Genomic DNA, 16,450 nt, shown 5'->3' on the forward strand with positions numbered 1-16,450 from the left:
GTGGGAACACACCTGTCCATCCTGCTATATGAGAAGATGACTTCACCAGCCTGCAATACCAGACTTTTTTTTAAGTACTTGCCAATTTCATAGTTGAAAGTGGTGGTTTATTGTAATTTTATTTTCAAATTATCAAATTCTGAGCAAAAGCCAGACATTTTAATGCTTCAAAGCCATTTCTCTGTTTTGTTCTGCAGGCTGATTTGCTGATTTTTTAATTGGATTTAAAAAAAATGTTTTTGGGTCACACCTGGAGATGCTCAGGGGCTACTCATGGCCCTGCACTTAGGAATTACTCCTGGTGATGCTCAGTGTAACATATAGGATGCTGGGGAATGAACCCAAGTCGGCTGCATGCCAGGCAAGCGCCCTACCCACTGTACTCTTTCTCTAGCCCCTCTCTTGGATTTTTAAAAATTGATTAGTAAGAGCGATAGCATAGTGGTAGGGCGTTTGCCTTGTGCACAGCCAGCCTGGTCAAGTCAGGTTTGATTCCTCCACCCCTCTCGGAGAGCCCGGCAAGCTGCTGAAAGTATCTCGCCCGCATGGCAAAGCCTGGCAAGCTCCCCGTGACATATTCAATATGCCAAACACAGTAACAACAAAGTCTCAAAAATGGAGATGTTACTGGGCCTGCTCGAGCAAATCGATGAACAACGGGAGGACAGTTTGTTTTGATTAGTAAGAACTCTTAGGTGTTGAGGAAATCAGCATTTTTCATGACTTATCATAGCAAATATTTTATTTTGTTCTTTAACTTTAGGGTATTTAAAGTCATTTAGAATTTTTTTTCTTTTTGAATCACATTTGTTCAGGAGTTACTCCTGGCTCTGCAGTCAGGAATCACTCCTGGTAGTGCTCAGAGGATCATATGGGATGCCAGGGATTGAACCCTGGTTTGCTGCAAGGCAAATACTCTCCCTGCTGTCCTATCACTCTGGACCAAAGTCGTTTATAATTTTAAAGCATATGACTTTATTAATCCTTTACTTTCAACTTTTGGGATTTATGTCATGTCAGAGGTAGTCCTTATCCAATCTGTCCTGAAATTATACAAAAACTCATCCCCTCTTCTAGTATTTTCACGTGAAATCCTTTGACCCATTTGAAATTAATTTTTTTGTATGGACTGTGGTAGATGCCTGGCTTTATTATTATTCCATTTTCTCCAGATAGTATTTGGATAATATTTTAAATTTTGAGCATCAGTAGCTTTCTAAGGAAATGTACTCTGGAGTTTCCCATATACTCTAGTCTTAACTTGCTGGTGGTTTTTTTTTTTTGTAGATACTGGAATTTACAATATTGTTAATATTGTTAATCATACTTTACATGAATACATTATTCCAATACCACAACCATCACAAGAGTAAACTGAATTTTGTTGCTGTATTTTAGAAATCGGCAACTTCAAGTGTTGAGATTTTTTAAAAACATGTCTTAAATATCCTTTTAGCTAAATTGCCTAGAATTTTCCAGAGTGCTTTCAAGCAAGTTGTATTGTGATGTTAAACAGATTAGTGCATAATGAAGTTGGTATTGAGAAGACTGGTTTTGGATTAAAAGCTTTGGCCTATAGACTGTGAAGAGCTGAATAGACTTGCCATGCTAACATGATTGTGTTAAAGAAAAATTTAGGTTTGGGAAAGGAAACTGTGTGACTATTACTATTTTTTGAGGTATATTTTATTAATGAATGCTGTGACAGTAAGAATGGGCTGAATGGTCAAATTTCAGAAATAGGAGATGAAATCAAGTTAAACTGATTTTTAAAACCAGTTGGATTATTTATGATTTTTTGCATGAGGCTGCAAATTCTGAATCTCCAAGTGTTGTTCAGAATAGTGATAGGATAGTGATATGTGACTTAGAATAGGTGATACTGTCAGTAAAATTCCTCAAGCCTAGATTGCTCTCAGATTCTTTTCTCACAGATCACCTTCCTAAGGATGAGGGTTCTGGGGCATAAGTGTAATTCTCAGAGTTATGCATTTGGGGGAGTATTTCAAGTAAGATTTGGGGGTAAGTTCATGGTTTGTTCTTTTTGGGGTGGGCAAAAGGGTACACCTGGCAGTGTTCAAAATTTACTTCATTCTCTGCACTCAGGGATCACTTTTGGCAGCCTCTTAGAACCATTTGGGTTGCCAGGGATCCAACCCAGGTCAGCTGTGTGCAAGGCACATGTCCTCTCCACTGTACTATCTTTCTAGTCCCCAGGGTCCATTCTTAATAACTGTTTGATGTTTTGTCCATTTTCCAGAGAACTCATTCTCCATTGAGTTCTTATGTTCTAGGCTTAGAGGGCTTAACTTCAGGCCATGCTTGCACTAATTGGGTAGATGTAATTGCTGAACGGGAAGCATTGTGAAAGCAACTATTCTGGTCTTGTGAACAGGACTCTGGCCAGCTTCCACAGAGGCCAGAGAAGTGCTCAGTGAGAAGTGAGGAGATAGCTAGAGTTAGAGAAAGTCCTGTCATATGCACGCTGTGTGTGACAGGGCCCAGGCTCCGGTACGAGGTATTGTCTGGATTCTTTGGAAGACAGTCCGGGTGAATGGAGACTTCATTGCAATGTTCTTTGCACAGATCTTATTCACAAAGCTGTTAGGTGGGGAGTGATTGCTTAATGGGTGTGAGTGAGGCTTCTTTCGGGGTGGTGAGCATTTTCTGGAGGGAAGTACATAGTCCTGATAATGACACCAGATTGTGAGTGTGCTAAAAACCACCAAACTCCACTGCCTAGCCACATCCCTGGGCCTAAAGCCACCTGGAGGGACCTTTATGGTCTAATAGTGGCTCGATGGGTGGGTTGTCCCTGCTCCCCTCAGGGTACTGCTGAGACCAGACTCCTTTTCATTGGTGAGCTCAAGAAAACACTCAGTCCATGAGGCCTTGTCTCTGAATGGAGACTTGGTTACTACCCCAGAGCCAGAAACTGTTGGATGAGCCTCATCAGCCTATAAATTATGGGTCTGTAAATTATGATGTATGAGGGAAAATGGGAAGGATGAGATTACTTAATATGGAAACAGGATTCAGAGAGAACATAGAATCATAGAATCTCCGAAGTTCAGCCTCTCCCCCACTGTAGGAATTTATTCAACTTTAAGATTCGTCGGTTTTATTTAAGAATTTCTGAAAATTGGAAGCAGGGACTGGAGAGGTAGTGCAGGACTGAGAGCAAGGAGTTGCATGTGACCAAGCCAGTTTTGGTCTCCTGAGCACTATCAGGAGTGACCCCTGACCATAGAGCCAGAGTAAGCACTGAGCACTGCCAGATGTAGCCCCTCAAACCAAAAATAAACCAATCAATTGGAAGAAGGTCCAGGGCAGGAGGGATAGTAGAAAGGTTAAGGCAATCGCCTAGCATGCAGCTGCATCTGTGACTCTCTCTGGTTTGAGTCCCGGCACTACATGTGGTCCCCAGCAAGTTCAGTTTCCTGCCTGTGGACCCGTCCCATCAGTAGTGAGTGAGTGAAGTGAGCAGTAGAATCTGTGCAGTACGAAATGAGATGAGCTTTATCCAACAGTGTCCCTCAAAGTTCTCAGAAAACCTGCGGGGGGAGTAGTGCACGTTGCCTATGGTTTTCAGGCATAAACTGTTTAACTCTCACTGGGCTTAAGGATCAATTCTGGCAAGCATGGAGGACCATATGGGGTGCTGAAAATTGAACCTAGGTTGGCTATGAGGACAGCAAATGCCCTCCCTACTGTATGGTAGCTCAGGCCTGTTTAACACTTATTGGAAGATTCTGTTCTAACCTAAGTACCTTCTTGAGTTAGTTAAAAAAAAAAAACAAACTTTTTTTTATTTCCTGTGTTATTAAAAGGTATTTAAAAAAATTGAATGACTTGATAAAATTCCATTGTTTATTTTTTCTGACATGACTAAAAAATGTTGGGAAAAACATTTCCAATAAAAGGAAACAAAGAAAGAGGGGGAAAAAAAGGTGCTTTTATGCCTTTCATTGTCCATGCTCCTCCAGGGACTGGAGAATATGTGAAAGGCCTTCTCCGAAAGGAGTTTGTAATCATTTGTGCAGATGTGGCATAACTGTTGGCAGTTCCTCAGCATTAGAGAGCGAATGTGCTCAGGGGTCTCTGCCAGCAGTGTTTGGAGGACCACGTGGGGCAGGAGATCTAATGCAAGTGTCTTATTCCCTGAATTGTCTCTCGTTCCTCACAAAATTTCCCCACCCCATTTTTTGCTTTTCCCTGTAGTAGCGGGAGAAGTCTTTTTCTAAGACTCAGTCTTCTCTCTGTGGTCTAGTACCTGCACCCTCTTTGTCCTCTAGGTTTCTTTTTCGGGGTGAGGGGATCACAACCCACTGTGCTCGAGTTGACCTCTGAAGTGCTCAAGGGACCTTTCAATGCCTGAGATTGAACCTTGGGCTCCTGCATGCAAATTGTGTACTACCTTTAAGTCTTCTTCCCAACTTATCAGTTTCTTATCCAGAAATATTTTAACATTTTCCCTATCTGCTGATTCTTTCTCCTTAGCTTCTAATTCTGGATCTTTCTATGATTACAATTTCCTTGTTGTCTTCAGGAAAAACTTGTCTTTTTCTTCTCTTCACTTCTCAATCTTAACTCTGGTGGGTGTGATTTGTGTTCCTACTTTCTCCTACTGAAATACATCTTCATTTTGTTTTGGGGTCATAGCCATTAATGCTCAGGGGCTACTCCTGGCTCAGGCAGGAATGATCTCTGGCAGTGCTTGGGAGACCATATGTGGCGCTGGGGATTCCAGCTGGGTTGGCCACATGCAAGGCAAGCACCTTCTCCTCTGTACTGTGTCTTTGACCCTTTTATTGTCTATCTGTAAGAAACAACTTCAGGTACCCCCTTTATGAAGTTTCCCTGGATACCTTTCATTCCCCCTGAACTAGTTAGCCAGCCTTGAATTATTTGGGCCTCACTTGTGTTTTTGTAGCTTCCTCTGTGCATCTTTATTGTAGTTTTTGTTATTTTTATTTATTTCCAGCAAGGGGGTGCGGGCTGGTCTTGGGCCATAACCCACAGTGCTTGGAGCATCATGAGGTTCCAGGAATGCAGCTGAGGTCATCCACACAGAAGCAAGTGCCTTAACCCCTTGACTATCTCTCTGGCCCTCAGAAGTTACTATTAAAGTAATCACAGTATCTCATTTTGAATCAGATTCATGGAACTGGAAACTGAGGGTCCTGGCACCGTGGTGGAAGGATTGGTATATCCTCACTACAGAAATAAAAAGGCACTTTTGTTGGTTTCTTGGGGTCACACTCAGCTTGCCCAGGGTTCACTGCAGGCTCTGTGTTCAGGGATCACTCCTAGTGGGTCTTAGAAGATGCCCTGCAGGGTCCAGGATAGAACCAGGGTTATCCATGTGCAAGGCAAGAGCCTTAACCCTTGTACTGCCTCGCTAACCCATTGCAAATATAAAGCAATGATTTCAATACCACTGTGAACTGTGATACTTCAACAAGAAGTAAGATGAAAAGATTTCTCATTTTGCATGGCTTGGAAACAAGAGTTTATCATTTTCCTGCCCAGATTTTTGCAGTACTTCCTTAGTAATTCCTTACTCCTTCTCCATCCCTTCTCCTAATCCATACTGCTCCGATTTTTTTTCTTTTCCTCCACATTGTTGTCATGCAGATATGGGGTTCAGGGTGCCCAGATGCTTGGTTGGAGTGCTTACACTTGGTGTGAAGTTCACACACAGTGCTGACAGGATAGTGCTACTGGCTGCATGGACCACACTTGGCCCTTGGGTAGTGCTGGGGATTGAATTACTGGCTTCACGACTGTAAGGCAAGGTGCTCTGCCACTGACCCACGTCCTTAGGATGCCCTGCCCAAGTGATCTTTTATTTCTTTTTTTTCTTTTTTTAAAATTTTATTAAATCACCATTAGATAGTTACAAGCTTTCATGTTTGGGTTATAATCACACAATGATCAAACACTCATCCCTCCACCAGTGCACATTCCCCACCACCAATATCCCCAGTATACCCCCCCCCGTCCCGCCCTCTCCCCGCTTCCATGGCAGACAGTATTCCCCATACTCTCTCTCTACTTTTGGGCATTATGGTTTGCAATACAGACACCAAGTGATCTTTTAGATTAGAGGTGATTGTTTCATTCCCGTTCCACATTCTTCAAAGGTTCTTTAGATTTTCCTTCCCTGACTTGACATATTCTCCCCCCTCTACACACACACACACACACACACACACACACACACACATATTCAAGACCTAGATGGCTACTTTTTGCTGGGAAAATATTCCTGATTGCCTTCACCCTTCACGTGGTGAGGAGTGCTTTATTAAATACTCTGCATTCCTTTCTCTCAAGAGTTATTCTTACTGTGAGATAGCAATTACTAGGGCCTTTCCAGAGCTTCAATGGTGCTTGACTGTTAGTGACTTAGAATCTTAATTGTGAGGAGAGAGGCAGCCCCTTGTGGAGATTTTAGCCACAGGTAAACCTGGCATTTGCTCCTGGATGCCCTGGACTGGGTGTGGTGCGGGGGAGCGGCTTCTGGAGGAACTGAATCTCAATGGTGTGGAGGAGTCAGTTCCGGCATTGGTGTGTTCCCCTTGTGCATTGCACAGAGAAACCACACAAGTCATGTGTCCTGCGGAACTTGTTTGACTGGTTTCCTCTTCACAGACCCCTAATTCGACTCCCTCCTAGCTGCTTCTCACTATGTGTTCTTGGCCTGGGCTTGTTTTAAAACTAACATAGTAGAGTTCTCCAAATAATTCTGTCTTGCTGACTGGTAGCATGGGTAGGCCCTGTCTGTTCTCCCTTGGACAGATGTTATCAGTGGGACAAGGTGGGCAAGTTGTACCGAGTGTCGTGCTTGAGAAGTAGGTTAATTTCTGATCTCTAGTATCCTCACACATACTCATACATACTCATACAATACTCACACGTACTCACACATGCTCAGACAGAGGTAGCTTGCCACCGTTAGAGCCTGCTAGCACTTGTGTACATGATCTCAGATACTCTTCACAGCAGGCTTGTTAGCTGCTGCCTTTGTTGCCAACAGGAAGAGGTTGGCTAGTCACCATGGCATCCTTGCTCTGCTTCCTCCTTCCAAGGGGCTATGTTCCTTTAAGTCACTCACTGCTCCCTGTTCTTTGGAACCTTGCTTGCTTTTTTTTTTTTTCTCTTTTTGGGTTACACCCGGCAATGCACAGGAGTTACTCCTGGTTCATGCACTCAGGAATTACTCCTAGAAGTGCTCGGGGGGACCATATGGGATGCTGGGAATTGAACCTAGGTTGGCTGCATGTAAGGCAAACGCCCTACCCGCTGTGCTTTTGCTCCAGCCCCATGCTTTTATTCTTTATTTTTTTCCTCTCTTGTTCCTCCTTCATTTGTACTTTCCTTGAAGGCTGCATGTATGTGCCTCTTTTTTCATCAGGAGAGAGACCGACAGACATAGACAGATGTATCTTCCCTGAACATGACCTGCTCATACTAACCCTTACCCTCTTTCCCAGTTTCTTGTCTTTCCATCAGAAACTTCGTGAAATGTCTACCTTTGTTGTCTCTTTCCCCACTTCTATTGCTTTTTCCTTCTAGTATTCTACTTCTGCTTCTCCACACTCCTGAGACTGCTCCAGTGGGTCTCATAGACAACCTTCTGGCCCAGCCTTCCTGCAGCATTGAGAATTGAACTCTGTTCTCCAAGGTTGTTCCTTCCTTGATGCCATTCTGTGGTTCTCTCCTTCATCTCTCTGTGTCTTGCTCTCTCTGTCTTTCTCTGTCTCTTTCTCTCTCATTTGCTCTATGTCTCTCTCTCCCATTCTCCTCAGACATATTGATGTTTCAAAAGGTACAGCTCTTGACTTTCATGGTTTTTCTCTGTCACTTATATTTCTGTGAGCTCATCCACTTCCTGGTGCCACAGTCTCTGGCCTGCGTTTCTGTTCTGAGAGTTTCTTTTTCTTCTCTTGGGTTTTGGGACACACCCAGATATGCTCATGATTTACTCCTGGCTCTGCACTCAGGGATCACTTCTGATAGGGCCAGGGGGACAGTCTGGGGTGCTAGGGATTGAACCTGGGTCAGCTGTGTGCAAGGCAAGTGCCCTTTCCACTGTATTATCTTTCTGGGCTCCTGGGCATTTCTGAGGTATATTCCTGCCTGCAGGATGCCAGCCCCTGGCTGTCCCACTGACATTTCCAGCTGACCATGTTTGAGGATTAATTTACTATGCTGCCTTGCCACCGCTGCTGTCGCTTGTGGCATCATCTTTCATTTCGTCATCCATGCCATAAGTCACTAAATCATCATTTAAAAATAAAACTAAGTCTTTTTCCTTTTATGGAAGTTTCTGCATTCTTACTGTGGATGGTAGATGTTTCCAGACTTCCTTCTGGAACTGTTTGAGATTTGGGGTTTCACCACACACTGGACAATACTTAATCTCTAGCATTCTTTTTAAAATCTTCCCTACCCTGATAGAGAAAAATGGAGTTTCTATGATTAATAATGAGGTCTGTATTTTTTTCCTATAAGCTTTGGGCTTTATATTCTTTGTGGATTACCTGTTTGTGTTTCTAGCCATTCTCTCTCTCTCTCTCTCTCTCTCTCTCTCTCTCTCTCTCTCTTTAAGTTTTTGGGCCAAAACTGGTGGTGTTCAGGCCCTACTCCTGGCTTTGTGCTTAGATTTTACTCCTGGCAGTCTTGGGAAACCATATAAGGTGAGCTGGGTCACCACATGCAAGGTTCCCTACCCACTGTACCAGACCAGCCCTCTAGTCATTTTTGAAAGGAAATATTTGTAATTTTGCTTCAAGTGTTTAAAAATGTTTATACTTGTTATATGTCACTTCAATTTATCTTTCCTTTATTTCTAACTTAATTTTAAAAATATTTATTTTACTATTAGTAGTTTTTTTTAAAGCTGTTGATGACCGGGTTTCAGTCATACAATGTTCCAACACCCATCTCTCCACCAGTGTACATTTCCCACTACCAGTACCCCCAGTTTCTCTCACCCCCACGCCACCACCCCCTGTCCCTATTTTGGGGATGAACCCAAGGCCTTATACATTCAAGGCATTAACTCTACCACTGAGCTACATTTTCAGCATTTTTTCCCTCCACATATTTACTTTTTAAGTTACCTTATAGAGATTCAACTGTTTTATTTTTTCTCCCCGCCCTTCCCTCCTTCCCTCAACTACTTTTTCATGTGTCCAGTTTGTCTCTCCCTTTAAGATTTCTGCCTCCATAGTTTCTTGGAAAGGACTTTCATAATTCAAGGTTAGATATCTGTTTTCTCCCACCTTTTATTTATTTATCTTTACTTTTTTGCTTTTGGATCACATGTAGTAGTTTCTGGGGCTGCTCCCTGTCACATTCTTCGGGTTGCTTGCAGGGCTTGAACTTGGGACTCTCACATACAAAGTCTGATCTCCAGTCCTTTGCCCATCTTCCTGTCTCTTCCTCTTATTTTTTTTAAGTTTCTAAGCCATTAGTATTTAAGGTAAGGGACATATATAAGATCAGGAGTTGTCAGGTTTTTCTTTTCCAGTTTCCTATAAAGCTCCCCCCAATGTTTTCTAGAACCCCATTTCTCCCTCACCCCCATCTAACAGACTGTCAAATAGGGTCAGTTCTCCCTTTATAATTCATCACTCAGCATTTTCTGTTTCAGCCATTGCCCTACTTAAAGACCTTATTATCTCTCACCCAGATTCCTGACGTGGTTGCCTCATATTTATCCCTTGAATCTCTCCTTCATGCTGTTGTCCTAGTTACCAGAGTTTGAGACCTGGTCAAGCCCCTCTTCTCTCAGAATTTGTTGTGTTTCCCATGCCTGCTGACCAGAACACTAATGGTCTAGATGCAATTCTACTTACCTCATGCTCTGTCCCTTCCAGCTTTGCCATTTGTTCTGTATTTTGCCCTTTATTTTTGCTGTTCCTTTACCTTAGATGGCTTTTCCCCACTTCTCACTCTGTAAATACAGGTGCACTTACAAAGCCTCATTCAAGGATCATCTTCTGTTGTAGCTTGTGGTTGAAGCCTCTCTGTTTCTCTCTTCAGAGGGGGTGTTCTGATTGATGGGAACTGGCATTCAGCACTTGTAGCTGCCAATTAGCACACGCAGAGCTGTCTATTTGAAGTGTTCCTGAGCCAGTTGTGACCATCAAGCAAATCATTGTTTTTGACAACTCATTTAGGATATATACAAAGCAAAGCTCTAAGAAAACAGCTAGGAATAGCAGATAAAAATTACATTGTAACATAAACAGTATTGTATATTAAAGACAGACTCTTATGTAGGTAGTCATTTTTTTGCACTAATGATGTTCAACTTCACAGGTGTTTGTAAGTTTTTCGTTTTACTTTCTTCAGTGCTGAGATCAAGCCAAGAGTCTCCCACTTGCAAGGCATTCACTTTCCCCACCACTGAGCCATACACCCAGCCCTCCTCCCAACATTTGATACTTAGTGCTAGTAGTTTGGGTGGCTAATAAAGGTCATTAATCATGCCTTGTGTGGGATGCTCTGGTTCTGGAGTTTCAGTCCTGGCAGCTGTTAATTATATTTGAAGGAGGCAGCATGCAGTGTGTGTACATGCAATACTCAGCACATGCAGAGTATGCAGTATGCAGTATGTGTATATGCAGTACACAGCACATTAGAACATAGATGATATGCAGTATGCAGCGTATGTGGCCATGGGGCATGGGCTTTAGGTTCGTCAGACAGTGCTGTTTCTGTTTGATTTTTCTGTTCTCCCTCGCCCAGCTTCTCCCTTTCACCACATCACATCAACTTTTTAATGGACTCTTTCTTTTTTTTAAGTCAATTTTTTTTTCTTTTTGGGTCATACCCGGCGATGCTCAGGGTCACTCCTGGCTCATGCACTCAGGAATCACTCCTGGCGGTGCCCAGGGGACCATATGGGATGCTGGGAATCGAACCTGTGTCAGCCATGTTGGCTGCATGCAAGGCAAACACCCTACCTGCTGTGCTATCGCTCTAGCCCCTCTTTCTTTCTTTCTTTCTTTCTTTCTTTCTTTCTTTCTTTCTTTCTTTCTACTTTTTGGGTCAAAAACAGGGCAATGCTTAGGGGTACTCCTGGCTCTACACTCAGGAATTATTCCTGGCAATGCTCAGGGGATCATATGGGATGCCTGGGACCAAACCTGGGTGTGCATTATGCACAGAAATGCTCTACCCACTATACTATTGCTCCGACCCATCGACAGACTCTGTGAGTGAAGTAGAAAGTTCTGAGACTTGGCATTTATCAGGACAGTTTACAGAAGGGAAGGCAAAGACAAAGACTTGTAGGAGAGGATTACTATGGTCACCACTTTGACTTTTTTTGTTTTGTTTGGGGCCATACCTGACGATGCTCAGGGTTTACTCCTGGCTCACTACTCAGGAATTACATCTGGTGGTGCTTGGGGGAACATATGGGATGCCAGAGATTAAATCTGGGTTGGCAGTGTGCAAGGCAAGCACCCTCCCCACTGTGCCCTTCACTTGATGTTTTTGAGGACCTCCCAAGTGATCCTCCGGGGCTGGGCACCACTCTGGTAATACTCCACCAGCCAGACCTGAGGATGCAGTGCTGTAAGGCCCTGTGTTGCCAGGGATTGCCACACCCACCGCAGTGGTGTTTGGGGAGCCTCCAGACTACGTCTCTGAGCCCCTTATACTGGTTTTTAATCTAGTAACTCAGACAAAAAGAGAAGCTAAACAGTTTGGTCACTCATGAGCTCTGAGTGACTCAGGCAGAGACACCCACTTTGTCTTCAGCTATGGTTTCCCCTCAGAGGTGACATCATTTGCAAGAGAAAAGTCATTTTCTCTTTATAGCAGTACCTGGGTAAAAGACTATTTTTGACTCAGCCTAGTGTTGTTCTCATTTTGTCCCCTTCGTGAGAACACATGGTAGACTGTCCCCGAGAGCTGGTGTTGCTAGGAGCTCTTTGGCACATCCTTCTTAGCAATAATACTTGAAAGGTAAGTATGTGAGATGTATTCTTTTTTTTTCTTTTTTGGGTCACACCCAGCTAGGCACAGCGGTTACTCCTGGCTCTGCACTCAGGAATTACTCCTGGCGGTGCTCAGGGGACCATATGGGATGCTGGGAATCGAACTCGGGTTGGCTGCATGCAAGGCAAACGCCCTACCCGCTCCAGCCCCTGAGATGTACTCTTGGACGGAATTATTTCCACACTGCCTTTCTGATTTTTTTGTCCAGAAGGTCTTTTTCTCCCTCCTCTTGACATTTAAGTTTTGTTCCCTATAGAAGTCAGAGGAGAAAACTTATTCTCATTGGGTGCAGAAGATAACCGGAGTGTTCTGGCTCCTTCTCTGCAGCCAGTATTTACCTCTAGGTTCCAGTGTACTAGCTTTTAGGAAAACAGGTTTGAAAGAGAGGTTGACCAATCTGTAGAGTAACACAGGGAAATTGCTTCATTTCCTTTTTTAAAAAATCGGTGGTGGTGTGGGGGAGTTTGGGCCACACCCAGTAGTGCTTGGCAGGGGGAGAAGTGGGAGGGTGGCTCTGTGCTTGGGGGTGTTTCTGGCAATGCTCAGCAACCCTGTGGCCTTAGGCTCAAATCCCTGCCTCCTGCAAGGAAACCTGAGCTCATCCCATAGAACTATTTCTCTTGCTTCCTAATTTCTTTGCCTCAAGAAACATTATGAAAGTTTTATTTTAATATTGTATTAGTTGACAGTAAATGTTGTTTTTAATTCAGGCAGCTGTATATTTGAAATTTTTTTTTGGTTTTTTTAAAAACCAAAATTTGGTTTTTCAGGATTTATCACTAGAGAAATAGAACAGGCAACAACTAATTTTTCTTTCTTTTTGGGTCACACCCGGCGATGTGCAGGGGTTACTTCTGGCTCTGCACTCAGGAATTACCCCTGAAGGTGCTCAGGGGACCATAAGGGATGCTGGGAATCGAACCTGGGTCAGCCGTGTGTAAGACAAACGCCCTACCCGCTGTGCTATCTCTCCAGCCCCTGGGGTTTGTTTTTGTTTTACCTAGTATGGTTAAAAATATAAGGAAATAAATTTGTTTTGTAAAATTTGAATAAAATAATCTTGAGTCCACAAAGTCTCCGAAATTATACATTAAATTTATAAGTGCTTTTTTTTCTCCCTGGGGAAGAAACTGTAGCTTTCCTTAGACAATTATCAAAGAATTCTGTTTATCAAACATGGTTAAAAATTGTTGTCCTATGGGGGCCGGATCTATAGTACAGTAGGTAGGGCATTTGCCTTGCACGCAGCCAACCCGGGTTCAATCTGGGTTCTCCGAGCACTGCCAGGAATAATTCCTGAGTGCAGAGCCAGGAGTAACCCCTGTGCATCACCAGGTGTGACCCAAAAAGCCAACACCCCCTCTAAAAAAAACTCCCAAGAAAACCTGTTGCCCTCAATTATTTTTAGTTTCCTGTATTTCTATGAAGAGAAAACATATGCAAATAAACTTGGTTTTGTTTTACCTTGAGCTTCCCCGGAACCTGTGAGAGATGATTGAGGTAGAAATAATCATTTTCTTTTACAACCTTTCTCCATCTGAAATACATATAAGAATTTATTTTGCTGTTTCAGTATTGCAGCTGAGATCATTGACTATTTCTGCTATCCCCAAACAAACTTAAAACTTGAGCCTAACAAATCACTGTGAATTTTGACATCTGAAATCAGAAGACAACATCAGCAGATTCAAGCATCTGAACTTGAGCTGATGGCTTCCTAGGAGTCTGTGAGGGTGAGAGAGGTTCCCTCATTCATGGCTCATTAGGATCTGGGGAGCCAGCTGGCTCTGTTGTGGCAGGAGAGGCAAGTGGGTAGAGAAGAAGGTGGCATTTATGCTTAAGAATTTTCCCAAAAGTTGCCTGCCTTTGAGATTTTATGGTGCCAGGCCAAGACTCTGTGTGAAATTAGATCTTGAGATTATCTACAAAATGTATTTGAATTGTCTCTAGAGAGAATGGAAGTTAAGCTGGAGACCTAAAGGAAGAATTCCCATTCCCTCTATCTGTGCAGGTGGATGGAAGCATGCCTCGGGGAAGATCTGCCTCCAACCACGGAGCTGGAGGAGGGGCTAAGGAACGGCGTCTACCTGGCCAAACTCGGCAACTTCTTCTCACCCAAAGTGGTATCCCTGAAGAAAATCTATGATCGAGAGCAGACCAGATACAAGGTGAGCTCGCCCTGCTTGGTGCTCATATTTCTGTAAGCTTGTGAGAAGGTTATTAGCATCATGATTCTATGTGTAAGACGGTTCAACGGTCAACAGTGTGTGTTTGTTACAGCAGAATTAAGTGTCTGACAGAGCGGAGAAACTACCAGTTACAATATGACAGCAGTATAAGAAATTTGTTTGTGTAACTGGTAGAATTTTTATGATGATGTGTATTTAGAAATCTTAACCAATCGCAGTTTTACAAATTGAAGTAAGAGGAAGGGTTGATTTTTGTGGCCAAAGGCCTTGAAAAGACTGCTTAGTTTTGTTGGGATGTTTACAGGAACCAATTCTGTGTTGAAACTTTGTGGAGCTTTCCTAAAAGCTTTTATTTGTAAAACGATGAATATAAGAGATAGAGGTGAAAGTTTGTAAACCAAGAGTGAAAGTAAGAGTGACCGATTGTAAGCTTGGGACCAAAACTCAGAATGAGTGGACAAAGACAGTCCTCTGGAGAGTTTTTGTATAAATTCAAAGGAAAGAAAAAAACTACAGGGTCTAAACCAATATTGGGAATATTAGCATCCCAAATAGAAATTGTTTTAATTATTTTAATAAAGGACTTTGGAGCTGAATTCGTCGATTGCCTCGAGCAGGCCCCAGTAACGTCTCCTTCATCCTAGCCCTGAGATTATATTCAAGGCTCTTTAGGAGAATGAGATCCATCATTTTTGAACAAACTGGCAGATTACCGAATGTAGCCTGCCCACAGGGCAGAGTCTGGCAAACTCCCCTTGGCGTACCCAATATGCCAAATACCAGTAACAATGATGGGTCTCATTGGAGCTGAAACTAAGCAGTTATTCTGAAGACAACTCTAAGGAGTTAAAGGCAGAGGAGAGACTGTGGCAACAGCAATATAGCACAGCCCAGACCCCACTGTTCTGTAGACTGTGTAGCTCGGACCCTACTGTTCAGTAAACACAGTGCTGCCCGGACCCCACTGTTCAGTAGACGTAGCTACCCAAACCCCACTAGTGGTTCAGTAGACACAGCTCTGCCTGGACCCTACTGTTCAGTAGACACAGCTCTGCCCACACCCATTGTTCAGTAGACACAGCTCTCCCCAGATCTCTCTTCAGTAGACACAGCGCTGCCCGGACCCCACTGTTCAGGAGAAACAGCTGCCTGGAGCCCACTGTTCAGTAGACGCAGGGGTGCTTGGACTCCACAACATAATGCTCATCGGACCTCACAGTGCAGCACTAGTTGTACCCTCAGTAGTTGAGTCAAGCCAATAGCACTATAGCACTGTCCTCCCTTTGTTCATCGATTTGCTCAAGCGGGCACCGGTAACGTCTCCGTTGTGAGACTTGTTGTTACTGTTTTTGACATATTGAATACATCACGGGTAGCTTGCCAGGCTTTGCTGTGCGGGCAGGATACTCTAGGTAGCTTGCCAGGCTATTTCCAAAAATGCTCTGTGGGACACAGGAAGTTTTTCCAGACCGTTCTTCAGAGGTTGATGATCAGGTTAGGTTTGCCTTCCCAGAGAGTATGAACATAATGCTACGATGAGCAGCACCTAATGATCTTCTGTTTGTTCCAGGCAACCGGCCTGCACTTCAGGCACACTGACAATGTGATCCAGTGGTTGAATGCCATGGAGGATATTGGATTGCCTAAGGTAGTGATCATGTGATGCTTTTAACTCTGGAATTAGTCTCAGTTGAATTTTAGTGGATTTTTTTTTAATTTATAAAGGAATTCTTCTGATTGTTTAGGAAATAGTTTTGTTCTTTTTCTTTTTGTTCCTCATATGTCTGCTTCACTTCATTAGAGAAGTTCCGTGTTATTACTATTGTTGTATTGTTGTAGACTTCAAGTTCATATACCATGAAATTTACCATTTTAAAGGATTAACTTCATTGATTAAGAAAAAAATGTTCATTAGTTTTTAGTCACAAACTTGTATTAAAATTTATCTTCAGATAGTAAAGTGGGTAGGATGCTTGTCTTGCTTTTGTCTTTGATCTTCGGCATCCCAGGTGGTCTCCTGAGCACCCCTAGGAGTGATTCCTTAGTGCAGAATCAGGAGTAAGCCCTGAGCACTGCAGGGTATGACCCAAAAATAGAAAAAGAAAAAAAGGGGGAAAAAGTTTTTAGTGCTAAGGAGATAGCTTACAGACTGGAGCACATGCTTTACATGTAGGAGCCCCAGATTTAGTCCCTGTCACCACTTGGTTCCCTCAGGAACACTGCAAGTGACTTTCCAA

General features: G+C 43.2%; 1 protein-coding gene across 1 annotated transcript in view; it reads left to right on the forward strand.

Annotated features, from left to right (window-relative positions):
• IQGAP1 (IQ motif containing GTPase activating protein 1) overlaps positions 1-16,450 on the forward strand; it is an 87,680-nt gene that overhangs the window by 17,349 nt on the left and 53,881 nt on the right. The window contains exons 3-4 of the mRNA XM_056124538.1: positions 14,036-14,192; positions 15,784-15,861. Coding sequence (XP_055980513.1) covers positions 14,036-14,192; positions 15,784-15,861 — 235 coding nt within the window. The remainder of the gene's footprint in view (positions 1-14,035; positions 14,193-15,783; positions 15,862-16,450) is intronic.

This window comes from Sorex fumeus, unplaced genomic scaffold (assembly GCF_029834395.1).
Source record: "Sorex fumeus unplaced genomic scaffold, SorFum_2.1 ptg000051l, whole genome shotgun sequence".
Classification (NCBI taxonomy): Eukaryota; Metazoa; Chordata; class Mammalia; order Eulipotyphla; family Soricidae; genus Sorex; species Sorex fumeus.